Genomic DNA, 23,709 nt, shown 5'->3' with positions numbered 1-23,709 from the left:
GCCTGTGCTGTCTGGCCGTGTGATCAGCAAAGGAGCTGTGTTTAAAAATATGGCTCAATTTTGGCTATTCATGTGGTTTGCAAGGGTCCAAATTATTCTGAAATATGTTACCGAGCTTTTTCTACTTTAGGTATATTCCCACCGGCTAGTTAAGCTGGATAAGAGCTGCATTTTGTGTATGGCTTAGCTGGAGCCACGCGTAAGCATTGTCCTTCCACAAGGAAAAGCCCCAAATGGAGATCACCAGGACTGCAGCAGGTACTTGATCTCCAGACTGAACTGACAGAAAGGCTTATGTTTCCCCAGTGGAAAGCACAGTTATTTTCAGTGTATTTGGTGACATTAGGGACCAGGGCTCTGAGACAGCTTTTCTGCATTTCAGGGGACCTCAGCTTGCTGATATGAGATGTTGATGGTGAGGGCAGAGATGCATGCCTTTCAATTGCCAGTGTAACTTGTTGTCAACCCTAAACAAATACACAAAATAAAAAATAAAACCTCATTCTTGGTGATGCATTTTCTTTTCTAGAAATGTTTTATTTTTAATAACCTTCACTTCAGCTGTTTCCCACCTGATCTAGTTGAAGTTGTCCCTGCTCATTGCAGGGGGTTGAACTAGGTAACCTCTAAATGTCCCTTCCATCCCAAACTGTGGTTCCTTGATTCTATGAAAACTGATCTGGCCTGGCCTACACTGTATTTCTAGAAAGCAGCAAAAGAAGAATTTCCACAATGCAGAGGCCACAGAAAAACCAGAGGCCTGTGATAATGAAAGGATTTATATTAATAATAATTACTATTGTGGTATGTTCCTTGGAAGTAGATATGCATTGTGTGTCACACCACCTCAGCAGGAATCCTTCATGGTGCTTGGGGAAGCAGCCAGCTCAACCAGGTGTCTGGTGAGATGTTGGACAAACAAGTCTCCAAAGTCTGTTTAACACCTAACTTGAGTGGAAGGGGATGCCTCCTCTTGTTCAAGGGCCACAGGAAGGAAGTCTACCTTGAAATTAAAGGCCTAAACATTTATTTTTGACAAGCATTGAATGAGATGGTGGTACACATATGCCCTTAACATCCTTTTCCTCAATATTCCATGGAGTAGAACAGTCAGCTGCAATGTGGACAGTGAGCCCTGCTCCCTTAGCTGCTGCTTCAGCAAGGAGGGCATGCTATGGAATATGAAATATCTGAACAGGAGAGAAAGTAGCCCCCATTGTTGGATACCCTACAGCCTTGTCTGGCTGAGACGTGTGGGTTTAAGTTCCACACACTTGTCCTTGAGGAGCTACAGGCCAGTGCTGTCAGCTGTCAGGACAGCTTCTTCAGCTTTGTGGATTGCATCTGAGGAGCTAAGTCTAACACTACAGGAGTCTCTGATGCTTCATTTGGATTCCAAACTTCTTCAGGGAGCCAGCTGGCCTAAATTCAGATGTTTCAACAGTAAGTACAGTTGAACCTTTAAGCACAGCCTCAACATTTACATCAGTTTTAGAAATGGGGCTCCAGTAGCTAAAGAACCCTGGAAAATCTTGTCCTGTGGCAGGATTTAAAGCACCTCTCTAGGGGAGAACCTGTCACACCCCTTCAGGCCATTTCTCTGTTAAACTACCCGCACTGCTGAGAAGTGGCACAGCATATTGCAGCTAGTCTGAATTAGTCTGGCTTCAGCTTTCAAAAACTGCATGATCTCTTCCTGATACATGGTAGGCAGCAAGGATTCCTGAACAGTTGGATAATCCATCCTTCTTGCAAGAAGCCACTTTGTTTTGTCACTAGGGAAGATAAACTCCACAAATTACCTCACTGTTCACTTAAACATCAATTATTGATACAGGGGATCATAAATGTGTGGGAGAGCTAATGGTGCACCTGGATGACCAACATAAGGGCACTCAAATCCATGGTACAATGGGAAGGTGATTTCACAGTCCCTCTCTGCCACATGGACATCTCCTTTGTGCAGGCAGCAGTATTTGCCCAGTTCCATCAGCAGCTGGTGTAGTAAACATTAAAAACTCATCTGCAGTTTTGTTATGTAGAGGTAGTTTCAAGCTCCCTGACCCAGCAGTCTGTGACTGTACAACACTGGCATGGAAGAAGGCACTGGCTGAGGGGCAGAAAAGGGAAGGTGAAAAGTGCCTTGCAGTCACAGCCTGACCATGCAACCCCACCCCTGGCTAATTAATTGCACAATCAGTGCCAAAAATCTATTCCTGCCCTACTAAGTTACGGCCATCTCAAATCATATTTTTCTTCCCCGATTGTTTGGCAGGAGTGTTATGTTCCTAGCTTTAAATACAGCTATCTAGGGACTCCCAGCGAGACATTTGTTTTTATTATGTTTTTCTTTTGGACTATATTCACAAAGCCAGCAAGGATAACTAAAAAGCTGAGATTTGAAAGAGGAAAGGGGTTTAAATGAGAAATACCCTTTCAAGGAATTTTGGTGAAACATCTTGAAACAGAGACCAGAATGGAGATAGAATTTCCTTGCTATTTAAACTTCCATGTTTTAGTAGAAAAAATCCCACCCTGTTTGAAACAGACCTCAGATTTTTGAGAAGTTGATGGAAGTAATGGGGTGTGACATACACAGCTGGGACAAGGAATATACTGGAAGAAGCGAGCACAGTATTTTTAAGAAGTTGCCAAGATCTGCAGAAGGCTGACATGGGCAATTTCCCCTGAACTGAAGCTACAAGCAAATGAAATAGATGGAACGTTGTTGAAATTGAAGGTATGAGTCTTCTGAGCTGTATACAAAATGAATGAGCAGGCAATTATGAGGATACTGGGGTTACCAAAAATTTGGAGTAGGTGTATACTCTACGAATGTGCAGTCACCTTTGTCAAGATGGCCACATTAAATCTTAGAAAATTTTAATGGGAAGAGAACGAAAGTATGCCTGTTGCTTTCACTCTTTTCAATATAAACAGGTACAGCTTCAAGGAAAGCAAACACTGCTTTGGAATGGTCTGTAAAATCACTCAGTGCATCCCAGATTCAGGCCAACAACTTTCTCTCTTCAGACCAGTGACGCTCAGTGTCACAGAGGTGCCACTACCTCTTCCAAAAGCAAAGGAGTACCGAAAGTCTGTGGTGGCAAATGATCTTTTCCTAATGTACAACTTGATACAGGTATCAGACTTTGGCCACTTTTAGTATAGACACCCAGCCTGGTGTTGGACTTGCATCACAGTGGACATCTGCTGATTGTCACTCCAACCAGGAGCACCTGCTGCTCTTGGTTGCCAAGTTTTATGGGACAAATTTTTACTGAGTTTCTGGAGAGATTAAAGCAGCTCAGGACCTTATGCAGGCTCTGAGGGATTGGGGCCAGAGGTTGTTTCTGTACAGGATGGTCTTGGAACACAGGTTGAGAGAGAAGAAACAGTAGATGTGTATTTGGGATGGATGTCACAGATTAACCACTGCCTTCCTCAAGAGAGAAGTAATGTGTTACTAGAGAAGCTGTTGGAATAGAAAGCAGAGGCACTCAGAGATCTGCCAGCATCAGCAAAAACCTTGCCCCAGCTGCTGAGTGCACCTACTGAATTCGGATCAGGCTCTAGAGGGAAATTTCACCAGTTGTAAGACTTACAAGCTTGCCAGACCCCATCTAAAAATGAAAACTGCAAACTTGTAGCTGGGGACTCTCTAGCTGGTTTTAAAAAAAAACCCACCCCAAAGTAAAACAACTGAATAAAATCCATTTGTGTGATTTAAAATCTGTGTTGTACATAACTCCGTAGTATTTCAAGTTGAAGACAGTTAAGAGGTGTAAATAGCCTTTAAGTAGAATGCACTAGAATTACCAAGAGATCCTGAGAGCTAGCCAACAGCCAGCTGGGAACACAGGCAGCCGAGGTATGGCAAGCAGGACTCAAGGTCCTGTTCTGTAAAACTCAGCAGGAGGAGTTGAACTCCATCTTCCACCAGCACAGCTCTGGTTCACTCGGTATTTTAATATTCAGAGAAATGAAGTTGTTCCAAGAGAAGGAACTGGAAGTAAAAACAGCCACTAAAACATAAAAACCAGCCAAGCGGTTTAGAAATTTACTGGGACTGCAGCCTAGCCATGTTATTGCACCAAACGGCCCCGAGCAAATATCTCCACAAAACACTTTCAGGACATTCTGTTTCATCACAGTGCAGGACAGTATTTTTCTCCTGACCTCTCTAAATTTGCATGGACTAGGAAAGTATCATTGCTTTATACACATGTCAAGGTTCAAGGCGGAGTACAAGCCTAACTTCTGAACAAGATGGGTGTGTCTGACTGAGGCAAAAGATAGTTTTCTTCACGTCCTCCCTCCCTCACTTCACAACTGTCTTTGATGGGCAATGATACCCTAATGTGGCAGGTGTGGGGTCAGTAGCTCTGACCCATGAAGCTGTGACCGGTCCGTAGAGATGGTCCCATGGAGGATTGTCTTCCCGGGGCCCGGTGTCTTCCCTCAGCTGTAGCCGGAGTGCCCGTGCAGAGGCTCACAGCTCTTTAGTGAGTCTCAGCTCCTGATTCCAGCTCTTTGCTCTGCAGGGCAGCCTCCAGGCCAGACCAGGAGGAGAGAGATGAGAGACCCGTGTAGCTGTTCCACACGGGGTAGCTTTATTAGTCTGTACCCAGCGAAGGGGAGGCCAGTGATGAGCTCTTTGCTCACAGGGGCAGAGGGCTAGATCTTATAGGGATACAGGGGGGGGTGTCAGAGGGTAAAAGCCAATGGGTTACAAAGGATCTGCACAGGGTGTCCCAGAGGATTCTGGGTCTGTCTTCTCACTGTAACTGAAAGTGGTTGCCTTTCCAGGGAGAGTCCTGCTGGGCAGTTAAGCAATCTCCTTATCTCAGCAGGCCTCTCTCCATGGCAGGGGCTGGACATACCCCACAATACCCAAGATGAAAACCAGGTGGGAATTGCAGGACAAACTGTCACATAAGGAGATAAAATCCTAAAGTAGCTCCAGAGGTGCTTTATGGTTTTGTAACGGTGCATTCTGCAAGGCCAAAGAGCGTAAACACTTCTAGCTCTTCCTGCTCATATATAACGCTTTAGACCTGATTGTCTTACATTGGCAATATTTAGACACTGTATCAGCAATAAATCCAGTCATAATCATCCACATAATCAGTGTCAGACTTCTCGTGCCTGAGTCTTCTCTCTACTACTCTGCCACACTGTGACTCCTGCTGCAGCCAAGGAAAAATGATTCTTCTTCCCCTCCATGTCTTGTACTCAGAAGGGCTCTGAGAGACAGAAAGTACAAAAGAATTGGAAACTGTAAACATTCAATCAATTCAGTAGAATGGTGAAGGTTGGAAAAGATCTCCAAGATCATAGAGTCTAACCCTTGACCAAACACCGCCATGTGAACTCAACCACAGCACTTAGTGCCATGTCCAGTCATTCCTGCAACAGTTCCAGGGATGGTGACTCCACCACCTCCCTGGGAAGCCTGTTCCAATGCTTAACCACCCTTTCAATGAAGAAACTCTTCCTTATGTCCAGCTTGAACCTCTCAAGTTTTGCTTAACTACAGCAAACCAGTACTGTCCCTGTAAAGCATAAAAGTAATTTAGATGACACTTTGAAATAACTAAGCAAAAAAATGAAGAAAATTCCCAGTATGGATTGACAGTGATGTGGCCCAGCAGAAACGTCTATTTTGTTGACAAGAAAGAAGCTGGCAGCAAGTGAAATGTCCATCAGCTGAAAGTTTGTGGAACTGGCAGTTTTTACCCTCCCTTTTAGTGGCTGTCCTGCAGAAAGATAATTCCTTTAATGCCTTCATATCACAGAATAATTTAATCAATGATCAAAGATACATTGCACAGACAAGAAGATGTTCCCAAATGTTATTCCTAAATGTTATCCATCACTAGGGGGAAGGACTGTAGACCACCTCCTAGGAGCTTATCTTTGAGAGACTGACACCGATCTTCAGAGCTGTTTTTCTACTGAGATCATCAGACAAGAGCCAGTCAAAAGGATCTGACACAAGCTGGAGCTTTGTCAATCACTATAATCCACGAGAAGAGCTGTGCCTGTGAAACAGGCAAATATGAACTGTCCTGGGGCAGGACAGGCACCACCAGCAGAGAGAGTAAATGATAATAATGTACAGCGCAGTGGGGAGGCTTCCTTAGGAACCTCCTGAGCAATCTCACTACTGAATTCACGTGAAGGAAACAAACAGGTGCAGGGGAGGACTCCACCTAAAGTCTGGAAAGCACTCATGGAAAAACAAGCATTTCAGCCTGTTTAGCCTTACAGAACAAAGGCTGAGACAAAATCTGCAACTTTGGTCTGTGCATACTGCACGGGGCAAAGGGAAAAAACAACCAGAAAACAGGACAGGTTCAACTTATCCTACAATTGTGTATAAACATCAGTATTAGCAATATATAGGAATATATCAAGCAGTATGTTAGCTAGGTATGTACTAACATAGCAGCAGAGTTACTGTAGAAAGTAAAAGGAGTTAATTTTCAGAGCAAAGATATTTTCTTCTTTCAGACTAATCTGCTTAGAAAAGCATTATGTGTGCACTTGCTTTTATAGTGTACTAAGGCAGGTGAACAGTTACACACTTTCCCTACTGTTTACATACCTAAAATATAAGCACTTGTGAACATTTTTTAAAGGCACTAACCAGGTAAAGCTTATAGACATGACTCCAACCAGACACATTTGTGAAGACAAGTTCCACAGTCAAACAATTAAAGGAAAATACAATAAGGCAACTCAGATTTTTGGCAAACATTTTATATTTTTTATATAAAAATCTCAGTAAGAAACCTAGCAGAATATCTGACGGAAACATCTGCCTTACAACAAGTTCAAAAAAAAACTCACAAAAAAAAGAGAAATAAAGAAAAAAAAAGTAAAATTCCAACCCCCAAAATAGTTTTTCATTATAAACCAGAATATCAACAAAACACTTAAAATAATCTCAGATTGTTTGGCAATTCATCACATCATAACAAGAGACACATTTGATCATAAGAAAAGTTTAACTTTATATACAACTTCACTTGAACATTTGCTCTTACCAGAGTTAATATACATTAAAAAAAGATTCTGGCAATAATACCAGCTTCTATTTTTAATACCTGTGTATAAAATGTAACATAAAATGCTGAAGCTCTATAGTTAGGAGAAGTGACGTTTGATTTCAATGGGTCCCTCTTTGTTGAAAAAGATAAATACTGAAAGAACAGGTGCTTAGTTGCAAAATAAAACTGTTTCATTTTAGGGTGGTATTGGTTGACTGTGAATAAATCTAACCTATTACTATTTATTTCTTGAAGTTGGTAGTAAATTTACAAGAGAAAATATAATCTAGTAAGATTACATTTTAAATGTCATACTTTGTCACAAATGTGAACAGAAAGGAGCCAAGTCCCTTTCACTATGCTAAACTACTTTAACGCATGCGAGAAAAATACTTTACCAACTGTCTGAGGATATTTTAGAGAACTTCAGATTTTAGACAGCCCTGGGGGAGTGGAGGGGAAGTTTCCTACTGACATCTGCATAGAATGTAAAATATATAATTAAAAAACCCTAAGGTATATACTAAAGTTTACAGACCAATGCTTTCCATATAATAAATAAAATGTCCATCATTGATTAGATTCATACACAGAGTAAAATACAACCTATTTTTACAAGTTTATGTACAAAGTGTATTACTAGGCACATGGGTGCCTTATGGGTTGGAAGCATCTGCATTAGCACGTCACATTGGGAAACTCCAACTTTCCAAGTCAGTGATAAAATATATAACTACTTTGTTTTTCATTCAGATACAAAGTAAACTTATTTTTCATCTGAAATAAATGTACATAATATTCTGTATAAACAATAGTTTATAAAGCTGTTTAAAATGTAACTTAAAAGTACTGCATTGTTTAACTTAGAGCTCTGAAACAAGCACGTGCAAATCCCTTTGCTTTAAAAAAAATAGAAGCACAGATGTTTGTTTTCCTTTTGCCTCTTCCAAGAACAGTACTGGCTGGTAAAGATTATCGTTTTGCTTTCTTTACTGGCGTCTCCTCTGTTTTCTGCTGGCCTTTTCTCCGTACCACTGTTGGGCTGTCCTCCCTTTTACGCTTGGCAGACTGCACCTTTAACCTGAAAAGCATATTAATAATTATTTTCACAACGGTAGAGCCTGTAAAACAAAGAGCAGTCAGGCACCATTCTGTTCAGAGGCCATAGCTAAATTGTCCATCTCTGCTGAACTACAAGGATGTATTATATAAAAGCTTACTACTAAAACACACTTCTTACAGGTTATGGGGTATTATTTCAGCATGCTGGAGAGTGCTCCATACATAGAATCTGGGGCTAGAATTCTCCTTCTTCCTTCTCTTTCTCTGGAAAGGTTTGTGGATTTATAACAGAACATAATGGCCTTCATTACCCTGTACCCTGTCTCACAAAGACAGAATAGCAGCAATAGTGTCTCAAGCCCTGCATACACAAGGGGGAGTAGAGGGCAGACATCACATACCCTTACCCTGTGAACTCACACACCCCACCTATATGCTCACCATATTCCAGCTACAACTAATTGTTAAGTGGGCTTAAACTCTTGGTCATTCATAACCACACAAAATAATGGAGCTGAGGTGAACTGTGACAGCCCTCAGCACACAATGCACACGTTCCCCAGGTGCAGCCTGAAGACACTGACACATTTCAGAGAGGATGACAGCAACACGTGTTTGGCATGCAACACATTTTACAGGTAACCTACAAGATGCAGAGCAACTGTCCATCACATTTGTTACTTATTCCCTTGGGATTCTGCAGTGTGATCTCAGCTTTACAAATTAAAGACTATACCAGAAAGGAGGGAAAGGGAAATATGTTCAAAACTCGGTTTAAGGGCTCTCAGAGTTTCTCCTCTTTTCATCAGCTTCAATGATCTTTGAAGCATTAGAATCACATAATCATATTTAGCTTTAACCTGAACTACTGATGCTCTTACCCCCCACCCAGGAAAGAATCACAGCTCAAGTTAAAATACTACATAAACAGCATTTTCAGATTCTCCCAAGAGGTTTCCAAGGATATAAAGAAAAAAATCTAGCCTTCCAAATGTCAAATAAAGGAAGAAAAAGAAAAAATGTAAACAGAAGAAAATCCTTTAAAAGCTTTTATATATCACAAAAGAACAGAACAAAACTAGTCTGCTGTTCAGATTTTGCAACAGTATGTTACATATAAGGAAAGGATCACTGTAGTGGCTTCCAAAACAAATACTCAAAGCAGATTCAACTTTAACACTTACTGTGTCAATGGAGGAGATTTATTAATTTTTGTATCGCTTGAAGATCTTTTTTTAGCTGCTAGTTTCTGTCGTTTTCTAGGAGAAACTGAACTTGGACTGCTGCCTTTAGAAGTTGCACGTGTGGTTGGCTTGCTGGGCTGTTTTCTGTAATACAAAAGAATGATGAATTTATATGTAAGAAAATACTTTTACCAAGTCACTTTCTTATTGCATTCCAAGTGAAGATAATTAAGGCTACATAATATTTGCAACAAGTAAATCAAAGTTGCCAAAACAAACAGTGAAAAAAATGTATTTGCCTGCTTAAAGACACACTGCAATGCCAAGCTGTGCATTTTCGTATCAAATGTAGAATCAAAAGGCTACTTTATTGACAATATTTGGTATTTAACAAAAAACCCCAAAATACCCATTCCAAATCTGCAATAAATTTTGTACATAAGTGTCCATGTTTAAAAGAATATCTTGTAGTATGAACTCACTCATATAAACTTCGGTACCCACAAGTTCAAAAACATGAAAAACTGGTTATTGGCAATTAATTTAATAGTTTAGAAAACAGGTGACTTAAGTCCGAGAAATCCAGCAATGCTGAAAATGAAGAAGCATCCCCTTCCACAAAATTATTTCCAAATGCTACTTATAAAATGCAGACCGTAAGCAGCACCTTAAGGTAAAGATGCTTTGTTGCAATCAGAGCTAGAAAGGTAGCACTGGAAATCTGAGACACAACCCAAATCTATAAAAAACAGATGTTTCCACAAGCAAACAGAATAAACCCACAAATATCTAAATCTTTATTACAACTTTAGAGTTAACAATTATGTGAGACTAAAGGAAGTCCCTTTGCCTTCACCAAAACAAAACTGTTGTTTACTAAGTGGCAGTGGTAAACCTTCACAGTTTTTATGTAAATCAAGAACCATGTAACTACTTTCAGACTCAGTTCTGAAATTATCAGTTCAAGAGCACTATGTGAACTGTGCTTCGAGTACTGCCCAAAGGCAAACATATAATATACACAATATAACATATAATATCTTTAGGAGTGAAGTAAATATGGTCAATTGAAAGTAATCTCACCACCAACATAAAAAAACCCCTGGACTCCAATTCTCTTCTGAAAGACAGCAACATAAATCAAAACTTCCCAAAGCTGCTATCTTTCATTGTTTCCACAATAAGATCAAGAGGATGAGCTCTGCTAGAATTCAGTTTGCCCACAAAAAGGCAGACCTTTGCTAAAGCAGATGAAGAATGGCTTCCTGAGAACAGAACTCTTGCTACTACACATCTTTTGCAGCAAGACTGCTCTCCAAGCTTGCAAATCACCATACTAGAAATTCAATCATCCACTACTGCAGATTCACCAATTTAACTGGGACAGTACTTAAAGACACCTTACAGGAGTAATTATACTTTCACCTTGCTCCAACACCAAATATCCAATAGTGAATTGTACAGTCAACACAGATGTGCCATTTTACCCATCAGAACCAAGCATCCTTAGACTCAAATTCTAGTGAGTCATCACTAGGATGAAGAGCGCCAACAGGATCAATTCTTACCTTGTTACATATTCAAGTATGCTTTTTGAGACCCTAACAGTTCCCCCCACCTCACTTTTGTCTCTTCATCCCTAGAAAAGTGGTACTAGAATTAAAATCAAAATTGCTTGGGAAGCTCTTATCAATTTAAAGCAAACAAACAGAAAAAGGCAAAAAAAGGAAGTAACAACCTCTTCTGCGCAACACAACCGAGAACAATGTAGAAAAAAGCTTGTTATTGGAGTCTCTACAGTTACCTCTGAGCCTCTAATCTTGTGGCTGATCTAGTTGTGGCCCCAGAATGTGCATCATCATCTTCCTCACCATCCTCTTCATCACCTTCCTCTTGCTCTTTTAGTTCATCTTCAGAAGATGTTAATTTCCGACGTTTCTTCTCCGGCTCCAGTGTTTCTGTCCATGTAAAATTTTACACATATGCTATAATTTTCCAAAAGCCCTCCAAAAGGACATGAACACTTAATTTAGAAAAGGTATTCTAGTCACAAATCCCATTTTCAGTAAGTAATTTTCCATTTCCTTCATATTTCAACATTTTTAATTCACACTTGTTTGACTAAATCTTGCTAACACATTCACCACAGTTTACTTACACAGCTCATAGCCAGAATTCATAGAAAATTCATGAGGCTTTACAGAAGCATCTGGGATGTAGCAATTCTGACATGAGATTACAGCAATTTACACATATTTACATAATATTTACACTAGCTGTAATTCAATGATTTTTCCTCAAGAAAGGAAAATTGAATAAAGCTTATCTTGTTGCTATTAGTAAACAGAAAGGCACAGCAGTGTTTTCTTATTCTGTTAGGAGTAGCACAGCTTTTACCAGTTTCCTCTGATTGAACCAGAGAACGCCTGGGCTTTCTTCCCCTTTTACGCACAACCATTTCTGCTTTCTCAGTTTCATCTTCCTGAAAAAACAAAATGGAACCAAGTAAGTCAAGAACTATCTACTTTACATAGAAGACAGACATTTTTCATTACATACTGCTTGTAAATTTACAAATTGCACTTACGTTTGTTGTTTCTTTCTTATTAGATATGTCTGTACCTAAAAAGAAAGAACAAAACTTAATCCTGAACTTCCAATCTTTCACCAGTCAATTTAAAAGGGAGTTCTTTCATACTCTCTCAACTTTGCATAAACATCACAGTAGCTCAGAAAGCATTTGAAGTCTTTTTCTAATTTAGAAAATAGCTTTGTTATACTTTGTTATATACAGAAACTGGGATAACAATTTTTTTTTTTTTTAAGTACTTTATATGGCTTTATATGACTGACAGTATTTATTGCTTTGTTGCATATGCTGTTTTGTTTTAATGGAAAAGCAAAGTTACTTACCCCTTTCAACTACTGTCAACCAATTACAGAATCACAGAAAAATTTGCTTAGAAGGAGCCTCTAGAGGTCACCTAGTCCAATCTCCTGTTCAAAGCTTGGCTAAATTAACTGATCTGATCATACTGGGCAAGACCTTGTTCAGTCCAATTTTCAAAGTCTCCAAGAACATGGTCCCTCCAGGCAATCTGTTCTAGTGCTTAACTGTGCCCATGCTGAAGCACCAAGATGACCGAGATGAAGCTCAAGAAGACACTATTTAAAACCTTTCTTGTAGCTGGTATGCAAATTACTTGACTTCCTCTGCTGAAATACTTCTTACTTGCAATTCAGTAGTTTTTACAGGCTAACCTATACATGTTAAAACAGATTTTTAACTTTACATCCCATGTCTCAACTTGGCTTCTCTCCATGGTTACCACTTCTACCCTAACTCTGTGATGAGAGAGATTATTTTACAAAGCTTTTGAACTCTGTCGAGCAGAATTATCTCTTAACACCGCAAGGATAAAAATCCTTAGCAATAGAAAAGAGAAGCAACCTAAATAAAAGCAAGTTTTTGTATCTTTTTTTCCCCTGCCATAAAATTCCTGTCTAATTTCTGAAAGCTATATAAAAGAGGACACAAACTCTAAAACCCTCACCAATTAGACTGACAGAACAAACAAAAGAACATCAATGCAATGGATCTAAAATATATCTCAAAGAGCAGAAACATATTCTAAAACTCACACGCAAGCTTCTTGGAACTCCTTTGTAAGGTTATAGGGAAAAACTTTATACAAAAACGAAGTAAAACACAAATATATTTAAGTATTAAAAAAATAAGTGAAATAAAACATAGGACTGTCCACTGTATTAAGTTCTTCACACAACGTAAGTACATACATAATACAAGCAGCATGTATTAGTTCTGTTTTGTTCAAAAGACATACTTCACAATTCTGGTACATTTCGGCAACTTTGTAGCAAAGGGGTTTTTGACTCAAGAATAATCCCATCTAGATCCATGACATGCCTTTAACAGACAACCCTCTGTAAGATATGAAAATGTAATACTTTTGCCTAAAGGTAAGTATAGAAATAGTAAGACACAGTATCTAAAAATCTTACTAATTTTAGAGCAGCAACTGCTGATTAGTGCTAAGTAATTAGTTTCAAGTTCAGTGTCAGCGTTATGGGAGGATGATGCCTTCATAAAACATACGTCTCTTAACTGCATGTGCTGTAGTGACCAAAAATAAATCTCTGCATCCCACTCCACATGTGGGTGTGTCCCTATTTCAAATCCTTATGCAGAACACCCAGAAATTATGAGAATAAGTGAACTGCACAGAGCGATTCAACTTGGTTTCCTTCTCACTGCCAGGGGTTTTCAAGCCCTTTATGCATGTGAATACTAATACAGGATGAAAAGTTTAACAGTGCATTCCACTTTATACACTTCTCTTATCATTGCTGTGGTATCAACAGCCTTGTACCTAGAAAACCGAATGTTACATAACACACTCAAACTAAATACATGGTGAGGTGTCTGTCCTCTTGAATAAAAAACAAAGAAGAATGCACTTTTATTTCATTCTCACATTCTTGTCTGTTCTCTTTGCAGTTCACAGAAGTACCACACAATGAGCTAACCCCTCAGAGACAATTCTGAAGCATAGGCATTAAAGCTGACATTTTAACAAATGTGGAGAAAATAGGAAACAGTCCGTATGTGCAGTGCAGCCTAATTAGTATCTCTGTAGAAACCTAAGCTTTTGGACACTCCAGAAATTTTTTTTTCTCAGATTTGTTACATGTTTGTTTGCATTTGTTTACAAACAATTTTGAATCTACTTTTCAGGTTCACCTGCTTCCTGAAATGGGTTTTTAAAGTTCGTTTTATGAATGGCCATAATTAAAAAGACACATTTAAACCACCAATGCAGCTCAGACTCTATACACAAGAAAAATTAGGAAAGAGAAACGGACAGGTATTTCACTTAATTGTATTTTAGTTTGAAGCACTAAGAGAACATTTTTGAGTCAAGCTAAGCAACCATCTTCCACAGATCTTACAGCAGTTGTGAAAAGGGAAGAAGAAACATCCCCTCAAGATACCTCTAAGCTCTTTAGATAGATATCAACAGATAAACCAATTAACCGAACAAAATTTGAAATTTAATGTAGCAAGAGTGATTGATAGTCACTGTATGAAAGAAAACACGCAGAAATGAAAAGCAGTCACTAAGAGCCAGTCTGATGGGGGTACCTACCTTCCTCTGAAGCTTTGCCATGTACTTAGCCCACTCAATCATTTGGTATATTCTGCGATGCATTACTCAGCACTGAGTAGTGCTGCTGCATCTTTCAACTAAGTTCTTATCAAGCTGCTCTTTTTTGAAAAGAAAAACTTGGTATCAATTTGGGACAAGTCTTCACTTCATCTCTTACTTCAGACATTTTCATTCATGAATAACACTGACTGCCAGAGATGACATCAGGATGAAGAAAGTGATTCACGTGTGATTTTTGTGAAAACCCTCTTCTATTTCTTCCATTTTTTGTTTTATATGTTGAGGCAGATATCATTTGCTTACCTGTTGGAGGTGTTTTCCCTCTGCTTGCAAAGGTAGGAGACTGCAGCTGAAATGAAAAAAAAGTGGGTTACTTAATTTAAAGAAAATCAGAAAAATTCAGCATTGTATTACATAATCACAGAAACTTGCTCACATTCATTGCAGAATGAATCTGTAAATCTAGAACATGTGAACATTCTAATGAACACACAGAAAGTTTGTACTGAGTTTAACAATAGGATCCATTTTTCCATTTTGATAAAGAACTGAAACAAGTCAAATCAGCCCATAAACAAATCATAGCACTTTCAGTAACCTGACAATAAAATAATTGCAATAAAAGACACAAAAGATAAAAGCAGTTTCAGTCAAACACATTTCTGCGTATTTAGTTATCAACAAAGAAGTTTAGTACAGTCACTTTATGTAATCCCACATACAGATTTACAGAACTACAAACCACCAGAAATTTTTTATTTACTCAGAACGCAGAAAAAGCTATGTATAACTACACAATGTCCTGTGATGACTGTCCAAAAACTTCAGTGCTTTCACCACCGAATGACTGCAGTAGGATGCCTATGATTCCTCTGATGTAGCAACATGCTCCCAAAGCATCCCTGGGGAAGCTGTCATGTAAAGGTATCTCACCTGAGAGAACCCCTGTCTCAGATGGAGGGCAGGTATCACTCCTCCCTGAGCCAGCCTGCAGCTGACACCAATCACTCACTCATCACTAAGAGGTACAAGACCTTTAAATACTTGAACCAGAACAAGATGATTCTGTTCCAGTACTGAGGGTGCCAAGGTACACCTATTTTTGAGGGTGATTTTAAAATTTGTTTTAAACCTTAACTGGACAAACCCTTCCCCCCATAACAACCAAACAAAAACCAACCCACAACACCAAAACCAAATACCAAAACACACACCAGATCAAACTACATTTCATTAAATTAATATTGAAAAAAAAATCAATTAGGAAAGACTAGGAATTCTGAAACAGAATTCCAGCCAACCTGTAAGAAGGGACAGGACTCAAAGGGCTGCCTGAAATACAAGGACAGAACAAGCAGAGACAATAATTCCTGTTATCCATAAACTAGGTAAATTCCCAAGATCTCCAACAGCCATGCCAGCTGATGCCTCACCAGGCAAGCAGGAAGAAAACATGTGTTTCAACATAACTTTAAAATAACCCCTTTTCTATGCAATAACATTGATTTTGAAATAGAGGAATTCCCTGGAGTGAAGCCTTCAACTGGAATAAATCCACCTGGTTGTACTCCACAACCATGCCTGACCCATTACTGCCCTGTGCTGTAATCCAATTGGATTGCAGAAACAATACCAACAGAACACTTTCTTAGCTGTGAATGTCCTTCACAGGAGTTAGGAAATAAAACTACCACTGAGCTTTAAAAGACAGAGGCATGTTTCATGAGCTCCTAGGTTACACACCACTATGTGTCTACCTCTTGCATGAACTGTAATGTTGCAATATATATGCAATACAACTGCTTTACATACTATTTTATTTTACAGCTATGAAGAGATACTATGTGCTACTATTATGACACATTCAGTAGAGGGGAAAAAAAAATCGTTTTTGAAATAAAGTCACCCTTGCTCTTCAGGCCAAAATTACTCTCAGCACGAACTAAAAGACACATATGCACACCACCAAAATTTCACCCTGCACACAAGTATATATTGCTAGCCAGCATAACACTTAAATTTGTATTAAGTGAACTAAGTGTGAAGCTGATAGGTAACTTGCTATGTTCTGACTTAACACAATATAGATGAACTTTTTAATCAAAATATAAAGAGAGACTATTAACCATTTTTGTTTGCTTAGACTGAACTCAATTATCAAGTTTCCCACAAGATGTTTCTGAAATGCTGTAAACTGTTAAACAGGTAAATGGCTCTTGAAATACTGTGTTTAAATGCACCCAAACAAAATAAAGGCACTTACATTCCCAGTGCTCATATCAGCTTTTGACTCCCCACCTGAGGGAAGAAATATGAGTTCAGAACTTGAATATCACTATTATCCTTGTTTTTTCACACAGGTATTATGAACTACTTACCACCAGGTTGTACTGCTTCAAGAGGGTATTTACGAGGCCGTCCCCTTTTGCGTTTCACTACTACAGGCTGATTTTCCTATTAAAAAGACAAAAATATTTTAGCTACTGTAACTGGCATTTGAGCAATACAATACAAAGACTGCTAATTGAATTCATAATGTGACAGTGGCAGAAGTAGTGATTTTCAGTTAAAAAATAGATGAGGCAAGTTTCATAGGAAGAGACACTGCCTGTTAGGAAATCAACTAATATAGGTGAAAAGAAACAAGACAACTCCCAATTACACAACTCTCTGTGGCTTGACTCAGGCACAAAGCATGTCTGAGAATGCAGTGCCTCCTGCTCCCTTAGCCCCAAAATCTCTACCACTTGGTCTCACCAATGCTGCTGGCTTACCCCATCAAAGAACTCCAGACTTTACATCCCATGAGCACATTTTCCTAGTGCCATATAGCTCAGTATACATCCTGTAAGTTGAGCAAGTGCTTCAAACAGCTAATACCCTAATTACTGTGATACACAGATTGCTGATATTCTCTATATAAACAGGATCTTTAGCAAAAAAAGGCCCCTTCCTTTGAAGTTTTAAGCTTTGAAAGACAACTTTTAAGTAATAAATGCAGTCAGATGCTCAGACTGTGAAATCCCCAATAATAGATTTTCTCTTATATACAAGGGAAGATTAAATGCTTCATTCAGCATTTACCGACGTTTAGCAGTATCTCCCCCAGAATGGTTCTAAGAGGCTCAAACCTTGAGTGAACAAACAAAAATGTACTCTTTAAATTTTCTTTCACTTCCAAAAAAAGAAAATGATGAAAGCCAACACCTTTCTGACATCAGTGTCTATTTCTAGAGGCCAGCACCAATTTTAACCTCTAGGGTTCAGACATTTGTTTACAACCCATACTGTAGAGTATCACAAGTATGTGCCTAGGAGATAATATAAAGACTTTAAAAATTGTTCAAAGATAGTATTTTTTAAAGCCAAGTCATATTTGTTAATGACTAAATTGTCCACATCAATTATAAAGTTTTCAGAAAACATGATTTCTATATAATACAACTCTATGTAATTTCTTCCTAGACATTTTGTAAGCACTATTAAGCATAGCAAGGGAGTTAGTCCTACTTTGGTAATCAGACATTGATGTCTTACGGTCTGTGAGTTTATACTTTGTGACAGAGCTACATAAGTCCTTGGTACTTTACAGTACCAAACAAATTTTCACAACTATTTCTTGGTAGGTGAAGGCCAAGTTTTAATATTGCTGTCAACAAAATACGAGGTACTTATGTACTGCAAAGATAGAGTACTGTGAATCTGCACTATCTCAGTGAGTTATCATGAGTAAGACCACTCACCTCTGGAGAATTTTCATTTGATTCTAGACTGCGCTTTTTCTTTTCAGACATTTCCTGTTCAATCTTAAATTCATCTTCACACATACAAAATAAAAGAAAGAAAGAAAGGAAATTGTATACCTTTGTTTTATTAGGCAAAGGAAATAGTACAAGCCACAACCTCCACACTGAAAACATTATTTCATTCCTTAGGCCAAAATTCCCTAAAAACACCCATCAGAAATCAACATTGTTTGCCTTGTAGCAACAGTGTATTGGTCTGCCAAAATGCTTCCCTAACACCAGATGAGTTAAGAAGGTCTTCTATTTTAAGGTAAAAACAAAAGCTCACTATTGTGACACACTGTAAAACGGTACAACAAATACAAGCCCCTATTCCATTTTCTCACATGTTCCATGAAACAGGAAGCTGAGGATACAAGCACATTGAAGAACAGACTCATACTTTGTCATCTTGTCATACTTTGAGCTTTGTCATCTTGCTCACATGAGAAACAAAGCTATTAATAGGTTAAACTAACATCAGGGAAGATTCTCACACTGTCCCCGGAAAGACAGACTGAAGGAACATTAAAGCAGATATTAATAATGTGGACATGCCATCTTTTATTATTTATTTTAGTGGAATGAAGTCAATTACAACAGTGCAACTTGCACTGTTTTCTGGTTGGTTTCTCTACAGAAACAAACAAAACTCATTTGATGGTTATGTCATGGATTTTTACACAGGACAGCTCTTGCTTGTGGTCAGAGTTAGGAGATGTTCTTATCACATAATGCTGATTGTGCTGTTTCCCTGCCTACCTGTTTATTTCCCATTAGCTTTCCTACCCAAGATACATACTGAAGCAGTAATGGAGCAAATGGGTGGGAATACAGCAGAAACATCAAAACTTCTCTCACCACTAAAGAAACTAAGACTAATGCATTATTTGATAGCAGTAGTAGAGCAGAAATCGACTAGAGAATACATGCAAGTATATTTGCTGGGATCAAGTTCCCAATTTCTCTCAAAAATCATTCAAATGAAATGAGCATTCAGTATGGGTTCAGAAAATCTGCCATAATGGGCAGTTTAATTACCTTTTTCTTCCACAGTACTCCTAGGAGGTGTTTGTGTTACATCAGTTTCTTTGGACACTTCTGCTGCATCACCTGAAATAACTTCCTACATTATTTTGAAACAAGAGAGAAAAGATATCTTACCACACATTGAAGATCACTACCAGTTACACTAAAAAAACACCCCACCCTGATACAAGTAGTTATTTTACTCATCAAGATTTTGTACTGCATCTTAAAAACTTTGATGCTGAGAAGCTTCATCACAAATCAATGGGTGAGACAGTCCCAAATATACTGCATGTACTCCTAAAAAGAACATCTATTTTGTCTTAATTCCTGTTTTGATCTAGCAGGAATCAGTACAAAGTCAGAACTTGAGTGAAGCGCAATACCCTCTTGAAGATCTCAGATCAGTATGTCCATGTTGATGCTGAACTGACTGGACAGCTGGGATCCAAAAATGCTCCATGAGATCCCAAGCTCCTAACTGTTGTTCAACTCAGTCCTCTCAGTCCTCCATACCTCAAAGAGATTCAACACAGACCCCCGCTTTTTGTTTTTATATTGTCTCCCCCACTGAAACATATTCTCTAGTCAGTTCTTTTATATTCAAGACAATGCAAAAGCAGCTTGTTTATGGAAACACCTCCCAAAATAAACTGCTGAAGAAATAATGACTTAGATTTTCATCTTATTTACAGTTGCAGAACATAAAGTAGTTCTTGAAAAATACCTTGATGTTATCAGGTTTCATTTTGGAACACTGACTTTGTTCATCATCTTTTAGCACATCCTGAGCCATCGGCTGGTTGCCTGTAAAACCAAGTGCCAACTGAAATGTTAAAAAAGTGTCTTCTGCATTTGTCATCTTTTCATGCCACTTTTATATCAGCTCACTATTACTGAGATTCAAAAGTCTGAAAAGCAGCATCTTACTTACAGATGAACAGATAGTTATTCTAACCACTCTTTGAAAAGGGAAAACAACACAATAACAAAAGATAATCACATGTTTCTTGTATGTTATAGGTGTGGTTTGTTTCGTTTGTTTGTTTTTAAAGACAAGGCCAAAATTGAAATTTGGTGGGACCACATCAAGAAATAGAACATCAACCTTAACTTCAACTCACCCAGAGACAAGGAAAGCAGTTAATGCTTTGTGGGACACTAATGAATACATAACTTCTAATTACTCACTTCATCAAATAAAAATTCTTAGAAGAAGAATAAAAGCTGCTAAAAAAATGCTTTTATTAATTATACTAACCCCTTTTCCTAAATTGTTCTGATGCTGAAAAGACAAAAGAAGTTGAATCCAGAGCTTGAAGATATTTTACATTGTCAGTCTTGTAATTACTATATCAACAAAATGTCCAACTTATTTCTATGTTAACTTCGTCTAAATTTAATTTTAAAATGTTATGCCATTCAACGGACTGAATTTCTTCTCACCTTTTGCTTCCAGACAAATAAAAGGCTACACTAAAATTTAGTTCTTTCCAACGTAAGAAAAGGAAGCATCCAGCCCCACAAAGTCTCTTGAATGTTTAGATTTTCCTCTAATGATCAGCTCCGTATCTTTTATTTTAAAAGGATAAAATTAGTAATTTTTCTAAAGACTAAACAAAAATGTTTCTTCACTTAAGATTGAAAAAACTACTACAATGCTATTCTGTGCAGTAATTAAATTTGTTATAACATTTTTATCAAATATATTAACTGTAATATTAGAAGTTGTTTTGGGAATACAAATTGCTTTGGAGTTCGGAATTTCCCATATACCATTCTCTTCTCAAAAATACCATTTTATGGCCTAACCACAGTAGAACTCGGTTTTGCCACAGAAAAGCTTTGCACAAATTTGTGTACTTCTGTATCACTTACATTTTTCTTTCTCCATTGTTTCTGAAGATTCATATTGTATTCCGCTAGATCTATGTTCTTCAGTTATCTGGGTAGCCAAGTTTTCCACCTAAACATAAAGAAAGATAACTTCTTTTTTTGCATGAAGTTTATAAATACAGAAGGGAGAAACTTTTCTCTACTTGCTACTTTCAAGTACAACATACATTAAAATGGAAAGCAGCAGTTTACAAAAGGAATTTATTCCTAGAACTCAAGTAACATTACTATTACAGAACAGCACGATCAAAGTATCATATTTTCAGTATTGTGGTATTTTCAGAATTTCTGACTGATATTTTTACTGAAAAGGTCTCAGAATTACGCACCCTACTACACATTTTAAAAGTAGTTCATTGCAGTAAATCACACAAAATATTTCTGGACTTAAAGGACATTTTCCTACATGCAAGAACAACAGAAATGTAGCCAACCAGCATTTCAATATAGTAATAAATAAATTTACTACCCAAGTTTAAGCAACAACAAACAATGTCAGCTTGCTACCTGTATTTAATGTCGTTTCTGCTCCATAAGATATATTTTACATTTGCAAGTTTCCCAGTTATCCCTCTTAAGTATAAGTTCTTCTGAAAGACAGCAGACTGCATTAAAATAGGTTTCTAATTGTGATCAAAACCTCCAAGAATAATCCCTATTTTTTTTCCTCTACTGTCATGGAGATCAATCAAGCTTCTCTTTTCTGCCAGTTAAGTCTTGAAATAGTCACAGACTATGGAACAACAATACAAGATTTATTTACTGGCAGATTATAAAGAATAATTAGACATCAACCTACACAGCTGCAGAGTCTCAGTATACATAGGCTCTGCATATACAAAAATAAAATTTTCCTTTAGAGAATATTTAATGTAAATAGAAGTAAATTCAAGTATGAGAAAAGCAGCACAGATTTAGAGAATAAATTTAAAAACGAAGAACTTACATGAGAAGTTTCTCTTTCTAAAGGAGTATTTCTCTGCAGCATATCTATTAAAAATAATTACAACACAATCAGAAAAGCTAAACAAGAGCAAAGTATCACAGTATCCTCTACTTCACCTCCCTGAAAGGATTCCAGAGAACCTGAAACTATGTAAAACTTACTTTCAATGTTGGAAATAAGAGACATCCAATCTTCTCTTTAACAATATACTCACAAAACAAAACAAAACAAGAATATGAATTTCTGAGCATAGGATAACTAAGAATCACTTTATGGTTAAAATACAGGCAATGAAGGGGCTGTCATCTTTGAAATTTATGGTGACTTTTGACATTTCAAATACAGTTCTACCATTTGAATCAGAATTTCATCCATCACAATCTTAGATACTGGATCATGGGATGAAGTAAAATGTGATTGAGCTATGCTGCAACATTATGCTTTCAGAGAACTGAAGTTTGCATAATTGTACTAGTGAGATCTGTATCTGATAGAATGCATATAAGGAAATTGTCCAATTGCTACACTCTACTATAACTCTGATGAACTAGAGCCTCAGTCTTCCATATTACAAACATAGGGAAAATAATTATGAGAGTTGATGAGCGGTCTGGAGTTTTGAAAGAATTCCATAACTTCCAGTACGTAAAGAGAATTATAAAGAAGCTGCTCTATCAAGTGTTCTTAATATCTGATTCATAAAAGCGATGAATTAGTATCTTAATTTTTAAAAGCTGGTGAATATTCCAAGCAACTTTCCTTTTAGCTACAGTAAGAACATAAACCTAAAATCCAATAAACCCACTCTTTTTTACAAAGTTTTATATATTTTGTAGCTCATTTCTTAAATCTACATGTTTTAGCAACAATTCTTCCACAGCTATACCGCTGAGTTGCACATCTTTCAATTTTTAAAGTAGTGTCAAATGAAGAGCTAGTTCCTACCCACTCAAACAGCAATGATTTGTTTACATTCCAAAGAATCTTGGACTACTAAACTACTGTGTCTGCTGTTCATATTCATGACAGGACACACATTTGTCTTTTAAACAACTTCCTTTTACGTATGTTGAGCTGTATGTATATATGCATGCATATATACATATATGAGAGATTATTGCAGAGGAGAAAAAAACCTCTCTACTAAGACCTACAAAGCATTAGTCTTCACAATGTGTCATACCCAACATAATTTATGCAACAAATGGATTTTTGTTAAACATTTTACAAGAAACAAGATTAATCTCAGCTAGTTCAATCTGCACATTTTAAGTACTGTCTATCTGGGTGACGGAGTGATGGGAAGTGGCAGAGTTTTAAAGGCACTTCAAAGAAACCTCACAATACAGAAAATCCTTTCTGAATTTTAGATCTGCTGTCCTGAAGTCTACATTCTTCTAACCAGTTCTCAGGGTTTACATTTGCTTTCTTGTGAGCAGAGCATGCCTCTTACCACTCAGCTGAATACACACCACCCTATAAACGAGAATATGAATCTGAGCTACCCTGAGAGTAAAAATAAGAATTACAAAGTTTTATACCAATGCTCATATTTCACCTAAC

General features: G+C 37.7%; 1 protein-coding gene across 3 annotated transcripts in view; it reads right to left on the bottom strand.

Annotated features, from left to right (window-relative positions):
- Window positions 1-7,718: 7,718 nt before the first annotated feature.
- BOD1L1 (biorientation of chromosomes in cell division 1 like 1) overlaps window positions 7,719-23,709 on the bottom strand; it is a 35,964-nt gene continuing 19,973 nt past the window's right edge. For 2 of the 3 annotated variants that reach the window (XM_069014423.1, XM_069014424.1), the window contains exons 13-25: window positions 22,147-22,190; window positions 21,183-21,270; window positions 20,032-20,111; window positions 19,317-19,401; window positions 18,234-18,307; window positions 16,869-16,944; window positions 16,754-16,788; window positions 14,794-14,839; window positions 11,889-11,923; window positions 11,699-11,783; window positions 11,106-11,259; window positions 9,302-9,445; window positions 7,719-8,136 (exon numbers count right to left, since the gene is read on the bottom strand). In XM_069014423.1, the coding sequence (XP_068870524.1) occupies window positions 8,028-8,136; window positions 9,302-9,445; window positions 11,106-11,259; window positions 11,699-11,783; window positions 11,889-11,923; window positions 14,794-14,839; window positions 16,754-16,788; window positions 16,869-16,944; window positions 18,234-18,307; window positions 19,317-19,401; window positions 20,032-20,111; window positions 21,183-21,270; window positions 22,147-22,190 (1,055 nt within the window). In that variant the 3' untranslated portion in view covers window positions 7,719-8,027. Of the gene's footprint in view, window positions 8,137-9,301; window positions 9,446-11,105; window positions 11,260-11,698; window positions 11,784-11,888; window positions 11,924-14,793; window positions 14,840-16,753; window positions 16,789-16,868; window positions 16,945-18,233; window positions 18,308-19,316; window positions 19,402-20,031; window positions 20,112-21,182; window positions 21,271-22,146; window positions 22,191-23,709 lie in introns of those variants that run through there. The other variant, XM_069014425.1, reaches the window with a different exon arrangement.

The sequence above is a fragment of the Aphelocoma coerulescens genome, chromosome 4 (genome assembly GCF_041296385.1).
Source record: "Aphelocoma coerulescens isolate FSJ_1873_10779 chromosome 4, UR_Acoe_1.0, whole genome shotgun sequence".
Taxonomy (NCBI): domain Eukaryota; kingdom Metazoa; phylum Chordata; class Aves; order Passeriformes; family Corvidae; genus Aphelocoma; species Aphelocoma coerulescens.
The sequence above is the reverse complement of the archived record's forward strand: the minus strand, read 5'-3'. Positions and strand labels throughout refer to the sequence as shown.